Source organism: Equus przewalskii, chromosome 10, assembly GCF_037783145.1.
Source record: "Equus przewalskii isolate Varuska chromosome 10, EquPr2, whole genome shotgun sequence".
NCBI lineage: Eukaryota > Metazoa > Chordata > Mammalia > Perissodactyla > Equidae > Equus > Equus przewalskii.
In genome coordinates this window covers 480,653-494,990 of record NC_091840.1, presented here as the reverse complement: position 1 = coordinate 494,990, position 14,338 = coordinate 480,653, and the positions used below count along the sequence as shown (strand labels likewise).

At 44.4% G+C, this 14,338-nt stretch overlaps 1 protein-coding gene across 15 annotated transcripts in view; it reads left to right on the top strand.

Moving 5' to 3' along the window:
• Positions 1-285: 285 nt before the first annotated feature.
• The window catches only part of TBCD (tubulin folding cofactor D), a 191,288-nt gene continuing 177,235 nt past the window's right edge, over positions 286-14,338 (top strand). For 9 of the 15 annotated variants that reach the window (XM_070561247.1, XM_070561245.1, XM_070561238.1 and 6 more), the window contains exons 1-2: positions 286-836; positions 2,240-2,290. In XM_070561247.1, coding sequence (XP_070417348.1) covers positions 653-836; positions 2,240-2,290 — 235 coding nt within the window. In that variant the 5' untranslated portion in view covers positions 286-652. Of the gene's footprint in view, positions 1,387-2,239; positions 2,291-14,338 lie in introns of all 15 variants that reach the window. The other 6 variants (XM_070561246.1, XM_070561243.1, XM_070561242.1 and 3 more) reach the window with 3 other exon arrangements.

The following is a 14,338-nucleotide window of genomic DNA, read 5'->3' as shown; positions in this document are numbered from 1 at the left end:
CCGCCCGCGCCCCTCCTCGACTCCTCCCGCGGCTCCGTCCGCGCCCCTCCTCGACTCCTCCCCCGGCTCCGGCCGCGCCCCTCCTCGACTCCTCCCGCGGCTCCGGCCGCGCCCCTCCTCGACTCCTCCCCCGGCTCCGGCCGCGCCCCTCCTCGACTCCACCCGCGGCTCCGCCCGCGCCCCCCTCGACTCCGCCCGCGGCTCCGTCCGCGCCCCTCCTCGACTCCACCCCGGCTCCGGCCGCGCCCCTCCTCGACTCCACCGGCGGACTCCGCCCCCAGCTCCGTCCTTGCCACCAGGAGCGGGCACCGCCGCGTCCAGGCTCCGTCTTCCCCGCCCCACCCGCGGGCTCCGCCTGCGCACCTCTTCCGTCTCGCCCCAGACACGCGGCCTTGGGGTCCTCCACAACCCACCCCACCCGGCCTCGGCACCGCCTCCGCGCGCACTATTTTGGCGGCCGGCGCGCTCCGTAGCGGGGCCGGTGCGCGAGGTCGGAGGTCGCGAGGCGGGGCTGGCGCCGGTTGCCGCCGCCTCTGCCTCAGCGGCCGTCCTGCAGCCTCATCCCGCGTTCCGCATCCGTATCCCGTGTCCAGCATCCTCCTCTCGCGTCCCGCATCCGCATCCTGGTGCTGCGCGGGCCCAGGCTCCGAGGATGGCCCTGAGCGAGGAGCCGGCGGCGGGCGCGCGGGAGGACGGCGCGGAGGAGGGGGCGCTGGCCCGCGGCGGGGTCCTGGAGGCGTTCGGCGACGGCGCGGAGACGCGCGAGCTGCTCGGCCGCCTGCGGGCAGTCCTCGGCGACCGCGCGGCCCGAGAGGGCGTCTTGGAGCGGTTCCGAGGTGCGCGTCCACTCGGGCCGGGGGCAGGGGCCCGAGCGCGCGTCCGCGGGGGTCTGGGGAGGAGGCAGGGCTGGACCCTGCCACATTCCCTGCGTGGTCCGTGCCCCCTGAGGTGGCCCAGGCCGGTAGAGGCGCCTGGCGGGCGCACACTTGAGAGAGCCGTACTTGTGCAAGGGCGGCCTCCCCTGGGTCGGCGGCTCCTCCCGTTCCCGCCTCCGTCGTCGCGGGGCAGCGTGGGTGGTGTGGAGGTCGGGGTGAGGGCGGGGCGTGGACGTCCGCGGCGGCCCTAGCCTCCATCCCGCCCCACCCCGTCCTGGGCCCACAGCACACGGCTCCTCCGAGACAGTGGTGAGCGGCGGACGCGCCCGTGGCCCTGCCAAGACCACGTGCGCAGCCCGGGGCCGAGCGCTTCTGCAGGAGTGCGGCGTGGCGGGTAACGCTCACGGTGGGTTGCTGGGTTCGTCTAAATTCTCCACGTTTGGGTAGACCTTTGCAGTTGCCTATGACGGGCAACTTCCAGACCATTCCCTAGGATCCCGCAGGGAGGCAGGTAGGTAGGGAAAAGGTGGGGTAGGGTTTCGGTAAAACCATCTTTGTGGACCCTTTCAGCTGAGGAAAGTTCTTCATAATTCTGTCTCCCTCGGTTTGCAATGACGGCTCTCTGAGTGCGGCAGAGGCGCAGTGTGGCCTGCCGAGTGCAGAGAGCGTCCGCTTTGGCAGCTCGTCCCTGGGTTTGAATCCTCCCGCTGCCACTTGGGCTAGCTGCTGGATTGCTCTGCGCGCGTTTCTTTGGGTGTCCGCTGGCGTTAGCACTCACAGCATCTTGTGCACAGAACTGTTCTGAGAGCGAGGGAACAGCCAGGGACCGTTCCCGGGAAACGGCCAGGTGTGGAGGTCTGTGCAGATGAGGGCTGCCATAGGCGCAGCGGTCCGTGGGTCTGACGGGAGCCCTTCCAGCAGCGGGTAGGAGTAGCATCAGGCTGCCTGAGGTTTAGGACGGGGTGATGTGAGGGCTTGGGAGGCGGTGCCGGAGGGCACGTTGCTTGGGTGTGTTTGGCAGAGGGAGAATTAAGAGAGAGGAAGGTGTGTGTGTGTTCAATGAAGGGGAGGAGTTAGTTTGGCTGTTGGCGGGAGAGGGAAGGAAGGAGGAGTGAGGGAGGGTTCAGAGGAGGTGGGAGAGGAGGCCGGAGGGGAAGGTGTGCTGAGCAAGTGAAGAGCGTGAAGCCGGGACACAGTGGCCCTGAGAAGCCTGGGGGGCCGTGGGGGAGCTCCCCCCAGGTGGCCTGTGGGCTGGGGAAGAGGAGCTGCCCGCCAGAGGAGTCAGCCAGGGAGGACGCAAGGGTTTCCGGGGCTCATGTGCACGTTTGCCTTAGTGATGTTAATGCTCATGTTTTTCTTTTTAGTAATAATGGACAAATACCAGGAGCAGCCTCACCTGTTGGACCCACACCTTGGTAAGAATAGAGGCTGGTGATGTTGATGTTGGTGTTGATGATTCCATCACACATGGTTACACAGGCCTTGTGTGGTGCTAAGGTGTGTGTGTGTTTTGTGTCGAGGTGAAGCACCAGGTCTTACTCGTTAGCAGGGCCTGGCGGGTTGCTTTTAGTGACCTGTGATAGTGGTGTGAGTTCCAAGTGTTTTCTAGGCCATGGGCAGGTGTATTTGAGCTACTGTCTTCCTCGCTGCTGTGGAAAGAACACATCTCTTGCTCCCATGAGGGCTTTAATCTGTTTGCCTCTGGGTGCCTCTGTGGTCATGTCCGTTTTACAGATGGGGACTCTGAGGCTTGGGTTTCCTTAACTGTAGAGTAAGGGGAAATGACTTTGTTCCTTTTGTTTTCTCATTGTTTTTTTGTTTGTTACCTACTTCATACTGATAATTTTTTCTTTCTTCTTTTTATTGAGTTCATAATAGTTTATATCAATGTGAGATTTCAGTTGTACGTTATTTCTTGATTATCACCACATAACTGCTTCCTTTCACCCCCTGTGCCCACTCCCCATCCCCCTTCCCCAGTAACCAGTGAACTGTTGTTCCCTTTGTCCACGTGTTTGTTCATATTCCACATATGAGTGAAATCATCTGGTGTTTGTCTTTCTCAGTCTGGCTTATTTCGCTTAGCATAATTCCCTCCAGGGCCTTCCATGTTGTTGCAAATGGGGTGAATTTGTCTTTTTTTATGGCTGAGTAGTATTCCATTGTATATATTTGTATACACTGCATCTTCTTTATCCAATCATCAGTTGATGGGCACTTGGGTTGCTTCCATGTCTTGGCTATTGTGAATAGTGCTGCAGTGAACATAGGGGTGCATATGTTACCTTGGATTGGTGATTTCAGATTGTTTGGTTAGATACCCAGTAGTGGGATAGCTGGGTCATATGGTATTTCTATTTTCAGTTTTTTGAGAAATCCCCATACTGTTTTCCATAGTGGCTGAACCAGTTTGTATTCCCCCCAGTGGTGTATTAGGGTTCCCTTTTCTCCACACCCTCTCCAACATTTGTTATTTTTTGTCTGGGTTATTATAGTCATTCTAATGGGTATAAGGTAATTATCTTAGTGTAGTCTTGATTTGCATTTCCCTGATGATCAGTGATGTTGAACATCTTTTCATGTGTCTATTGACCATCTGTATATCTTCTTTGGAAAAATGTTCATATCCTCTGCCCATCTTTTGATGGGGCTGTTTATTTTTTTGTTGTTCAGTTGTGTGAATTCTTTATATATTTTGGAGATTAACCCATTGTTGGATATATGATTTGCAAATATTTTCTCCCAGTTGATGAGTTGTCTTTTTGTTTTGTTCCTGGTTTACTTTATCTTGCAGAAGCTCTTTAGTCTGATGAAGTCCCACTTGTTTATTTTTTTCTTTTGTTTCCCTTGTCTGAGAAGACATGGTGTCTGAAAAGATCCTTTTAAGTTCGGTGTCAAAGAGTGTACTACTTGTATTATCTTCCAGGAGTTTTATGGTTTCAGGACTTGTCTTCAAGTCTTTGGTCCATCTTTTTTTTTTTCCTGCTTTATCTCTCCAACCCCGCCCCCGTACATAGTTGTATATCTTAGTTGCAGGTCCTTCTAGTTGTGGGATGTTGGTCCATCTTGAGTCCATTTTTGTGTATGGTGAAAGATAATGGTCTAATTTCATTCTTCTGCATGTGGCTGTCCGATTTTCCCAACACCATCTATTGAAGAGACTATCTTTTCTCCATTGTATGTTTGTTGCACCTTTGTTGAAAATTAGCTGTCCATAGATGTGTGGTTTTATTTCTGGGCTTTCAGTTCCATTGATCTTTGTGCCTGTTTTTGTACCAGTACCATGCTGTTTTGATTACTATAGCTTTGTAGTATATTTTGAAGTCAGGGATCATGATGCCTCCAACTTTGTTCTTTTTTCTCAGGATTGCTTTAGCAATTCGGGGTCTTTTGTTGCTCCATGTGAATTTTAAGATTCTTTATTCTATTTCAGTGAAGAATGTCATTGGGATTCTCATTGGGATTGCATTGAATCTGTAGATTGCTTTGGGTAGTATGAACATTTTAACTGTGTTTATCCTTCCAATCCATGTGCATGGAATCTCTTCCCATTTCTTTATGTCATCATTGATTTCTTTTAATAATATCTTATAGTTTTCATTGTATAAATCCTTCACCTCCTTGGTTAAATTTATTCCTAGATACTTTATTCTTTTTGTTGCAATTGCAAATGGAATTGTACTCTTGACTTCTCTTTCTGAAAGTTGTTTATTAGAATATAGAAATGCAACTGATTTTGTACCCTGCAACTTTACTGTAGTTGTTAATTATTTCTGTTAGTTTTCTGATGGATTCTTTGGGGTTTTATATATATAAGATCATGTCATCTGCAAACAGCAAGAGTTTCACTTCTTCACTCCCTACTTGGATTCGTTTTCTTCCTTTATCTTGCCTAATTCCTCTGGTCAAAACCTCCAGTACTATGTTGAATAAAAGTGGTGAGAGTGGGCATCCTGTCTTGTGCCTGTTCTCAGAAGGATGGTGTTCAGTTTTTCCCCACTGGGTATGGTGTTGGCTGTGGGCTTGTCATATATGGCCTTTATTATGTTGAGATAATTTCCTTCTATCCCCATTTGTTAAGAGTTTTTATCATAAATGGCTGTTGGATCTTCTCAAATGCTTTCTCTGCATCTATTGAGATGATCATGTGGTTTTTATTCCTCATTTTGTTAATGTGGTAGATCACATTGATTGATTTGCACATGTTGAACCATCCCTGTGTTCCTGATATTAATCCCACTTGATCATGACGTATGATGTTTCTGATGTATTGCTGTATTCAGGTTACCAATATTTTGTTGAGGATTTTTGCATCTATGTTCATCACTGATATTGGCCTGTATTTCTCCTTTTTTGTGTTGTTCTTGTCAGGCTTTGGTATCAGAGTGATGTTGGCCTCGTAGAATGTGTTAGGAAGTGTTCCATCTTCCCTAATTTTTTGGAATAGCTTGAGAAGGGTAGGTATTAAATCCTCTCTGAAAGTTTGGTAGAATTCTCCAAGGAAGCCATCTGCTCCTAGGCTTTTATTTTTTGGGATGCTTTTGATGGCTGTTTCAATCTCTTTCCTTGTGATTGGTCTATTCAAATTGTCTATTTCTTCTTTTTAAAAAAATTTTTTAAAAAAAAATTTTTTATTGAGTTAATGATAGGTTACAATCTTGTGAAATTTCAGTTGTATATTGTTGTCTGTCAGTCGTGTTGTAGGTGCAACCCTTCACCCTTTGTGCCCACCCCCCACCGCCCCTTTCCCCTGGTAGCCACTGATCAGTTCTCTTTGTCCACAGGTTTAAATTCCTCATATGAGTGGAGTCATACAGAGATTGTCCTTCTCTGGCTTATTTCACTTAACATAATTCCCTCAAGGTCCATCCATGTTGTTGCAAATGGGATGATTTTGTTCTTTTTTATGGCTGAGTAGTCTTCCATTGTATATATATATATCTCACATCTTTTTTTAAAAATTTTTTTATTAAGATTATGATAGTTTACAACCTTGTGAAATTTGTACATTATTGTTAGTCATGTTGTGGGTACACCACTTGACCCTTTGTGCCCTCCCCCCACCCCCCCCTTCCCCCTGGTAACCAATGATCAGTTCTCCTTGTCCATATGTTAACTTCCACCTATGAGTGGAGTCATATAGAGTTCGTCTTTCTCTGTCTGGCTTATTTCGCTTAACATAATACCCTCAAGGTCCATCCATGTTGATGCAAATGGGACGATTTTGTCCTTTTTTATGGCTGAGTAGTAGTCCATTGTGTGTATATACCATATCTTCTTTATCCAGTCATCCATTGCTGGGCGCTTAGGTTGGTTCCACGTCTTGGCTATTGTAAATAATGCTGCGATGAACATAGGGGTGCATGGGACTCTTGGGATTGCTGATTTCAGGTTCTTAGGATAGATACCCAGTAGTGGGATGGCTGGGTCATAAGGTATTTCTATTTTTAACTTTTTGAGAAATCTCCATACTGTTTTCCATAGTGGCTGCACCAGTTTGCATTCCCACCAGCAGTGTATGAGGGTTCCTTTTTCTCCACAACCTCTCCCAGCATTTGTTACTATTTGTTTTAGTTATTTTTGTCATTCTAATGGGTGTAAGGTGGTATCTTAGTGTAGTTTTGATTTGTATTTCCCTGATGCACAGTGATGATGAACATCTTTTCATGTGCCTATTGGCCATCTGTATATCTTCTTTGGAGAAAAGTCTGTTCATGTCTCCAGCCTATTTTTTGATCAGGTTGTTTGATTTTTTGTGAACCATCCCTGTGTCCCTGGTATGAATCCCACTTGATCATGATGTATGATCCTTTGGATGAATTGCTGAATTCCGATTGCCAAAATTTTGTTGAGAATTTTTGCATCTATGTTCATCAGCGATATTGGCCTGTAGTTCCCCTTTTTTGTGCTGTCTTTGTCAGGCTTTGGTATCAGCGTGATGTTGGCCTCGTAGAATGTGTTAGGAAGTGTTCCACCTTCCCTAATTTTTTGGAATAGCTTGAAAAGGATAGGTATTAAATCCTCTCTGAAAGTTTGGTAGAATTCCCCAGGAAAGCCGTCTGGTCCTGGGGTTTTATTCTTTGGGATGCTTTTGATGGCTGTTTCAGTCTCTTTCCTTGTGATTGGTCTGTTCAAATTGTCTGCTTCTTCTTGAGTGAGCTTTGGGAGATTGTAGGAGTCCAAGAATTTATCCGTTTCCTCTAGGTTATCCATTTTGCTGGCATATAGTTTTTCGTGGTATTCTCTTATAATCCATTGTATTTCTGTGGAGTCTGTTGTTATTACTTCTCTTTCGTTTCTGATTTTGTTTATTTGAGCTTTCTCTCTTTTTTTCTTTGTAAGTCTGGCTAGGGGTTTGTCAGATTTATTTATCGTCTCAAAGAACCAGCTCTTTGTTTCATTGATCCTTTATACTGCGTTTTTTGTTTCAACAGCATTTATTTCTGCTCTGATTTTTATTATTTCTCTCCTTCTGCTGACTTTGGGCTTTGTTCTTCTTTCTCTGATTCAGTTAGGTGTAGCTGAAGATTGCTGATTTGGGATTTTTCTTGTTTGTTAAGAAGTGCCTGAATTGCAATGAATTTTCCTCTTCATACAGCTTTTGCTGCATCCCATATGAGTTGGTATGGAATGTTATCATTTTCATTTGTCTCCAGGTGTTTTTTGATTTCTTCTTTAATTTCTTCAACGATCCATTGCTTGTTCAATAGCGTATTGTTTAGTCTCCACATCCTTGTGCCTTTCTCAGCTTTTTTCTTGTAATTAATTTCTAGCCTTACAGCATTATGATTGGAGAAGATGCTTGTTATTATTTTAATTCTTTTAAATTTGTAGAGGCTTGCCTTGTTTCCCAACATATGGTCTATCCTTGAGAACCTTCCATGCGCCCTTGAGAAGAACGTGTATTCTGCTGTTTTTGGATGGAGTGTTCTATATATGTCTATTAAGTCCAACTGTTTTAGCTTTTCGTTTAGCTCCCCTATTTCCTTGTTGATTTTCTGTCTGGATGATCTGTCCATTGATGTGAGTGGGGTGTTGAGGTCCCTTACTATTATTGTGTTATTTTTAATATCTTCTTTTAGGTTTGTTAATAGTTGCTTCATGAACTTTGGTGCTCCTGTGTTGGGTGCATAGATATTTATAAGCGTTATTTCTTCCTGATGAAGTGTCCCTTTGATCATTACATATTGGCCCTCTGTGTCTCTCTTTACCTGCCTTATCTTGAAGTCTGTTTTGTCTGATAGAAGTATTGCGACACCTGCTTTCTTTTGTTTGCTATTAGCTATTAGCTGGGAGTATTGTCTTCCACCTCTTCACTCTGAGCCTGTGTTTGTCCTTGGAGCTGAGGTGTGTTTCCTGGAGACAACAAATTGTTGGATCTTGCTCTTTAATCCATTTTGCCACTCTGTGTCTTTTTATGGGGGAGTTCAGTCCGTTTACGTTGAGGGTGAGTGTTGATGCATGAGGGCTTAATGCTGTCATTCTGTTGCTCGTTTTCCGGTTTTCCTGTGTTTCCTGTGTTTCTCGTCCTGTGTGTTTTAGCCTGTCCGTTGACTTCTGCAATTCCTTATGCTGGGTTTCTTAGGTTTTTCCTTATTTATGTTTTGTGTCTCTGTTCTGTTTTTTAGTTTAGTGGCTACCCTGAAGTTTGTATTCAGAATCTCGTGTATAACATAGTCCATTTTCTGGTGGTCTCTTCCTTCCTTAGCCTAGACTGTTTCAGCCCCTTTCCTCCTCCCCTCCTAAATTATTATTTTCATCTCTTATTCCAACTTGTGTTGTGAGTTTGTGGTTAGAGTGATGATTGTCTTTGCTTTGGTGATTTCCTTCCCTTTATCCTAATGCTGTAGTTGAATATTTGCTATCCTATTCCGATTCTATCTGTTTGTCTCCCTACTCTGTGTTTTGTGACCCCTTTCTCCCTTTTTTTCTTATGTCAGGTGTGAGAGCCTTCTTGAGGATTTCTTGTAGTGGAGGTCTTGTGACTACGAAGTCCCTTCGCTTTTGTTTGTCTGGAAAAGATTTAATTTCTCTCTCATATCTGAAGGATATTTTTGCTGGATAGAGTATTCTTGGCTGAAGATTTTTATCCTTTAAAATTTTGAATATGTCACTCCCATCTCTCCTAGCTTGTAAGGTTTCTGTAGAGAAATCCACTGAAAGTGTGATAGGGGCTCCTTTGTAGGTTACTTTCTTCTGCCTTGCTGCCCTGAGTATTCTTTCTTTGTCCTTCATTTTTGCCATTTTTACTACTGTGTGTCTTGCAGTAGGTCTTTTTACATTGACAGATCTAGGAGATCTGAAAGCTTCCTCCACACACGTTTCTCTCTCAATCCCTAGATTTGGGAAGTTCTCTTCTCTTATTTCGTTGAGCACACTTTCTGCTCCATTTTCCTTTTCTACGCCCTCAGGAATTCTGACGATTCTTAAGTTGCATTTTCTCATCGAGTCAGCTATTTCACTGTGATTTTCTTCAGTTTTTTAATTCTTAGTTCTCTTTCTTCCTCTGTCTGGAGCCATTCAGCCTGTCTATCTTCGATTATGCTAATTTTCTCCTCTATGGTGTCTACACGTACATTCAGGGAATCCGTATTCTGTTTTATCTGATCCATTGTATTTTTCATCTCTAGTATTTCTAATTGATTCTTCTTTATAGTTTCAATCTGTTTTGTGAAGTAACTCCAGAACTCGTTGACTTGTTTCTCTATCTTTTCCCTTGTCCTCATTGAATCTTTTGATGATAGTTATTTTGAACTCATCTTCACTTAGTTTACCCATTTCCAAGTCCTCAGGACATATTTCTGTGTTTTTATTGTTTTCCTTTTGGACTGGAACTTTTGTAAATTGCTGGATGGTAGAGGAGTGGTTTTTGTGCATGATGATATTATTTGGTTGCGGTTACAGCCTGTTGCCACTAGTGGGGGTCGAGAGCCTTGCATTCTGAGTCCTGTGCCTTCATCCCCGATGGTGGTGCACAGCTTGGGTTGGGAGAGGAGGGGTACTTTGACTCACGATGACCTGGATTGGATCAGCTCTTGCTCTCTGGTCTCTCGGGGCCCTGGCTTGATTGGGTCTTAGCACGTGTAGGCTTTCCCCCGTTAAAGGGTTTCTGCTGCACCGGCGGTGGGAGTCCTGGATGATACCCAGACGTGCGGCCTCTCCTCCGCTCCTTCCCGCACCCACGGCAGGGATTCCAGTCTCTAGGGGAGGGAGCGAAGTTCTCTCCTACCCTCTTCCAGGTCTTCTGAGGGTGGCTGCAGCCTCTCTGCCTTCCGTCGTTTGGCTGCTGTGGGTCTCTGGCGATTTCTGGTATTACGATTTTTTTTGGTTGGAAAGCAGTTGCTCTTTTTGGTTGCAATTTGGAGGGAAGAGAGTCCCGGGTGAGCTCTTGCCACCATGTTGCTGACGTCTTGTCTGTTTCTTCTTGATTCAGCTTTGGGAGGTTGTAAGAGTCTAAAAATTTATCCATTTCCTCTAGATTGTCCATTTTGTTGGCATATAGCTTTTCATAGCATTCTCTTACAATCTGTTGTATTTCTGTGGTGTCTGTTGTTTTTCCTCTTTCATTTCGTATCTGATCTTTCTCTTTTTTTGTTTGTAAGTCTGGCTAGGGGTTTGTCACTTTTATTTATCTTCTCAAATAATGAGCTCTTTGTTTCATTGATCCTTTCTACTGCCTTTTTTGTTTCGGTTGCATTTATTTCTGCTCTCATGTTTATTATTTCTCTCCTGCTGACTTTGGGCTTTATTTGTTCATCTGTTTCTAATTCAGTTAGTGTAGTTTGAGATTGCTTATTTGGGATTTTCCTTTTTTGTTAAGATGAGCCTGTATTGTGGTGAATTTCCTTCTTCTTTTTTTTCTTTTTTTAAAGATTGGCACCTGAGCTAACAACTGTTGCCATTCTTCTCTCTTTTTTTTTCTCCTTCTTCCCCTAAAAGCCCCCTGAGTACACAGTTGTATATCTTCTAGTTGTGGGTCTTTCTGGTTGAGCTGTGTGGGACACCGCCTCAGCATGGCCTGACAGGCAGTGCCATGACTGCAGTCAGAATCTGAACCAGCGAAACTGTGGGCCGCTGAAGTGGAGCCCGCGAACTGAACCACTTAGCCACAGGGCCGGCTCCCGAATTTCTCTCTTAATATGGCTTTTGCTGCATCCCATATGAGATGGTATGGTACATTTTCATTTTTATTTGTCTCCAGGTATTTTTTGATTTCTCCTTTAATTTCTTCATTGATCCATTGCTTGTGCAATAGTATGTTGTTTAGTCTCCTGTGTTTGTCCCTTTCTCAGCTTTTTTCTTGTAATTAATTTTTAGCTTCATAGCATTGTGATTGGAAAAGATGCTTGTTGTTGTTTCAATCGTTTTAAGTTTGTGGAGGCTTGCCTTCTTTCCCAGCATATAGTCTATCCTTGAGAATGTTCTATGTGCACTTGAGAAGAAGTGTATTCTGCTGTTTTTAGATGGAGTGTTCTGTATATGTCTATTAAGTCCAACTGGTCTAGCGTTTCATATAATTCCACTGTTTCCCTGTTGATTTTCTGTCTGGATGATCTATCCATTGATGTGAGTGGAGTGTTGAGGTCCCTACTATTGTGTTATTATTTTAGGTTTGTTGAAGTTGCTTTATGTACTTTGGTGCTCCTGTGTTCGGTGCACAGATATTTATAAGTGTTATGTCTTCTTGGTGGAGTGTCCCTTTGATGATTATATACTGCCCCTCTTTGTCTCTCTTTACCTGTCTTGACATCTTCTTTGTCTGGTTTAAGTATTGTGACACCTGCTGTCTTCTGTTTGCCATTAGCTTGGAGCATTGTCTCCATCCCTTCACTCTGAGCCTGTGTTTGTTGTTGGAGCTGAGATGTGTTTCCTGGAGGCAGCGTATTGTTGGGTCTTGTTCTTTAGTCCTTCTCGCCACTCTGTCTTTTTATTGGAGAATTCAATCCAATCCGTTTCTGTTTAGGGTGATTATCAATAGATGAGGGCTTAGTGCTGCCGTTTTGTCGCTCATTTTCTGGCTCTCCTGCACTTCCTTTCTTTCTCATCCTGTGTATTTGGTCTGCCCATTCAGTACGTAGTGTTTTGTGTTGTGTTTCTTTGTTTTCTCCTTGTTTATTACTTATGTCTGTGTTCTGCGTTTTTGTCTAGTGTTTCGTGAGGTTTGTATTCAAAATCTCGTGGATCAGAGTCCGTTTTCTGATGGCCTCTTACCTCCTCAGACTAAGCCGATTCAGTCCCTTTCCTTCTCCCCTCCTAAGTTTTTTCTCATATCTTATTCCATCTTATGTTGTGAGGTTGTGATGAAAATGACAAGATTATCTTTGTTTTTGGTGTTTTCCTTCCCTTTATCTTTAATGTTGTTCTTGAGTATTCGCTAACCTGTTCTGATGTATAGCTACAATTTTCTGATTTTGTCTACTTATTTATCTCCTTACTCTGTGCTTTATAAACTCTTTCTCCCTTTTTTTCTTCCAGATATGAGGGCCTTCTTGAGGATTTCTTGTAGGGGGGTTCTTGTGGCTATGAACTCCCTTAGCTTTTGTTTATCTGGGAAAGTTTCCATTTCTCCATCATTTCTGAAGGATATTTTTGCTGAATTGAGTATTCTTGGCTGAAAGTTTTTGTCCTTCAAAGATTTGAATGTCTTTCCAGTCTCTCCTAGCCTGTAATGTTTCTGCAGAGAAATCTGCTGAAAGCCTGATAGGGGTTCCTTTGTAGGTTATTTTCTTCTGCCTTGCTGTCTTTACTATTTTTTCTTTGTCATTCAGTTTTGCCAGTTTCACTACTATATGCCTTGCAGTAGGTCTTTTTACATTGACATATTTAGGACATCTGGTAGCCTCTTCCACATGGATTGCCCTCTCTTTCTCTAGGTTTGGAAAGTTCTCTGCATTTATTTCTTTGAACACGCTTTCTGCTCTGTTCTCCTTGAATACCTATAGTTGTTATGTTGCATTTCCTCGTTGAGTCAGATATTTCTTGGAGACTTTCTTCATTTCTTTTTGGTCTTAGTTCTCTCTCCTCCTCTGTCTGGAGCATTTCAACATGTCTATACTCAATTATGCTGATTTGCTCCTCTATGATGTCTACTTGAGCATTCAGGGAATCCATATTTTGTTTTATTTTTTCCATTGTGTTTTTCATCTCCAGTATTTCTGGTTGATTCTTCTTTATAGTTTCAATCTCTTTTGTGAAGCAGCTCCTGAACTCATTGAATTGTTTCTCTACATCCTCTGTTAACTCGTTGAGTTATTTGATGATAGCTATTTTGAATTCTCTGTCATTCAGATTACATATTTCTGAGTCCTCAGGACTGATTTCTGGGTACTTGTCATTTTCTCTCTGGTCTGCAGATTTAATATAATTTTGATACTGCTAGAGGGCGTGGCTCTCTTTTGTACATCGTGGTATTATTTGGTCACAGTTACTGCCTGTTGCCACTGGGTGGGGTCAAGAGCCATGTATTCCGACCCCTCCGCCTTCAGCTGAGATCTCAGGCACTTGGGCTGGCACAGTGCGGGGTGGGTGGGAGGAGGGGCACTGTCTCTTCTTGTTCTCTGGGTTTTCTTGTTCTGCTCTCACTATCTGCTCTCATGGGGTGTTGGCTTGATGAGGTCACCCCTGCATTAGCATTCACCTCGGTACAGGCTTTCCCCTAGGCTGCAAGGGCCCTCAGGGATCCTTGATGTTCCCGTGAACAAATGTCCCCTCCCCCATTCCTTCCCTCTCAGAGGCTGCCTGCAGTCCTGGATCCCAGTCTTTTGGGGAAGGAGTGAAGTTTTCTGTTATCCTTCTCCACCAAGGCGGGCTCCAGCATCTCCGCCCTCTGTCGTATGGCTGCGTGGGTCTCTCCGACGTCTTTTGCGTTGTGTTTGGATGTCCTCTCTTGGAGTGTGAATGTCTTTTTCGTTGTATGGTGAAGGGAAGGGATTACTGGGAGAGCTCCCTCTGCCATGATGCTGATCTCACTTTCTTTTGTTTTACTTTTTTTTAGTGATTGCTCTAGGATTTACAATATATGTCCTCAGTTTATGACAATCTGCCTTCAAACGGTGTTGCACTGTTTTGCGTATAATGTAAGAACCTGACAACAGGATTCTCTCATTTCCTCCTCCTGTTCTTTGTTATATATCTTACTTCTGTATGTGTTATAAACCTTACAGTATGGTGTTAGAATTTTTACTTTACACACTCAGTTTCCTTTCAAAAAAATTAAAAATGAGAAAAAAGTCTTTAATATTTATTTATATACTTACATTTCCCGTTTTTTCTTTTGTAGATTGTAGTTTCTATCTGCTATTTATGTGCTTTCTTTTCTTTTTTTTTTTTTTGAGGAAGATTAACCTTGAGCTAACATCTGTTGCCAATCCTCCTCTTTTTGTTGAGGAAGACTGGCCCTGAGCTAACATCCATGCCCATCTTCCTCTACTTTATATGTGGGACGCCTGCCACAGCATGGCTTG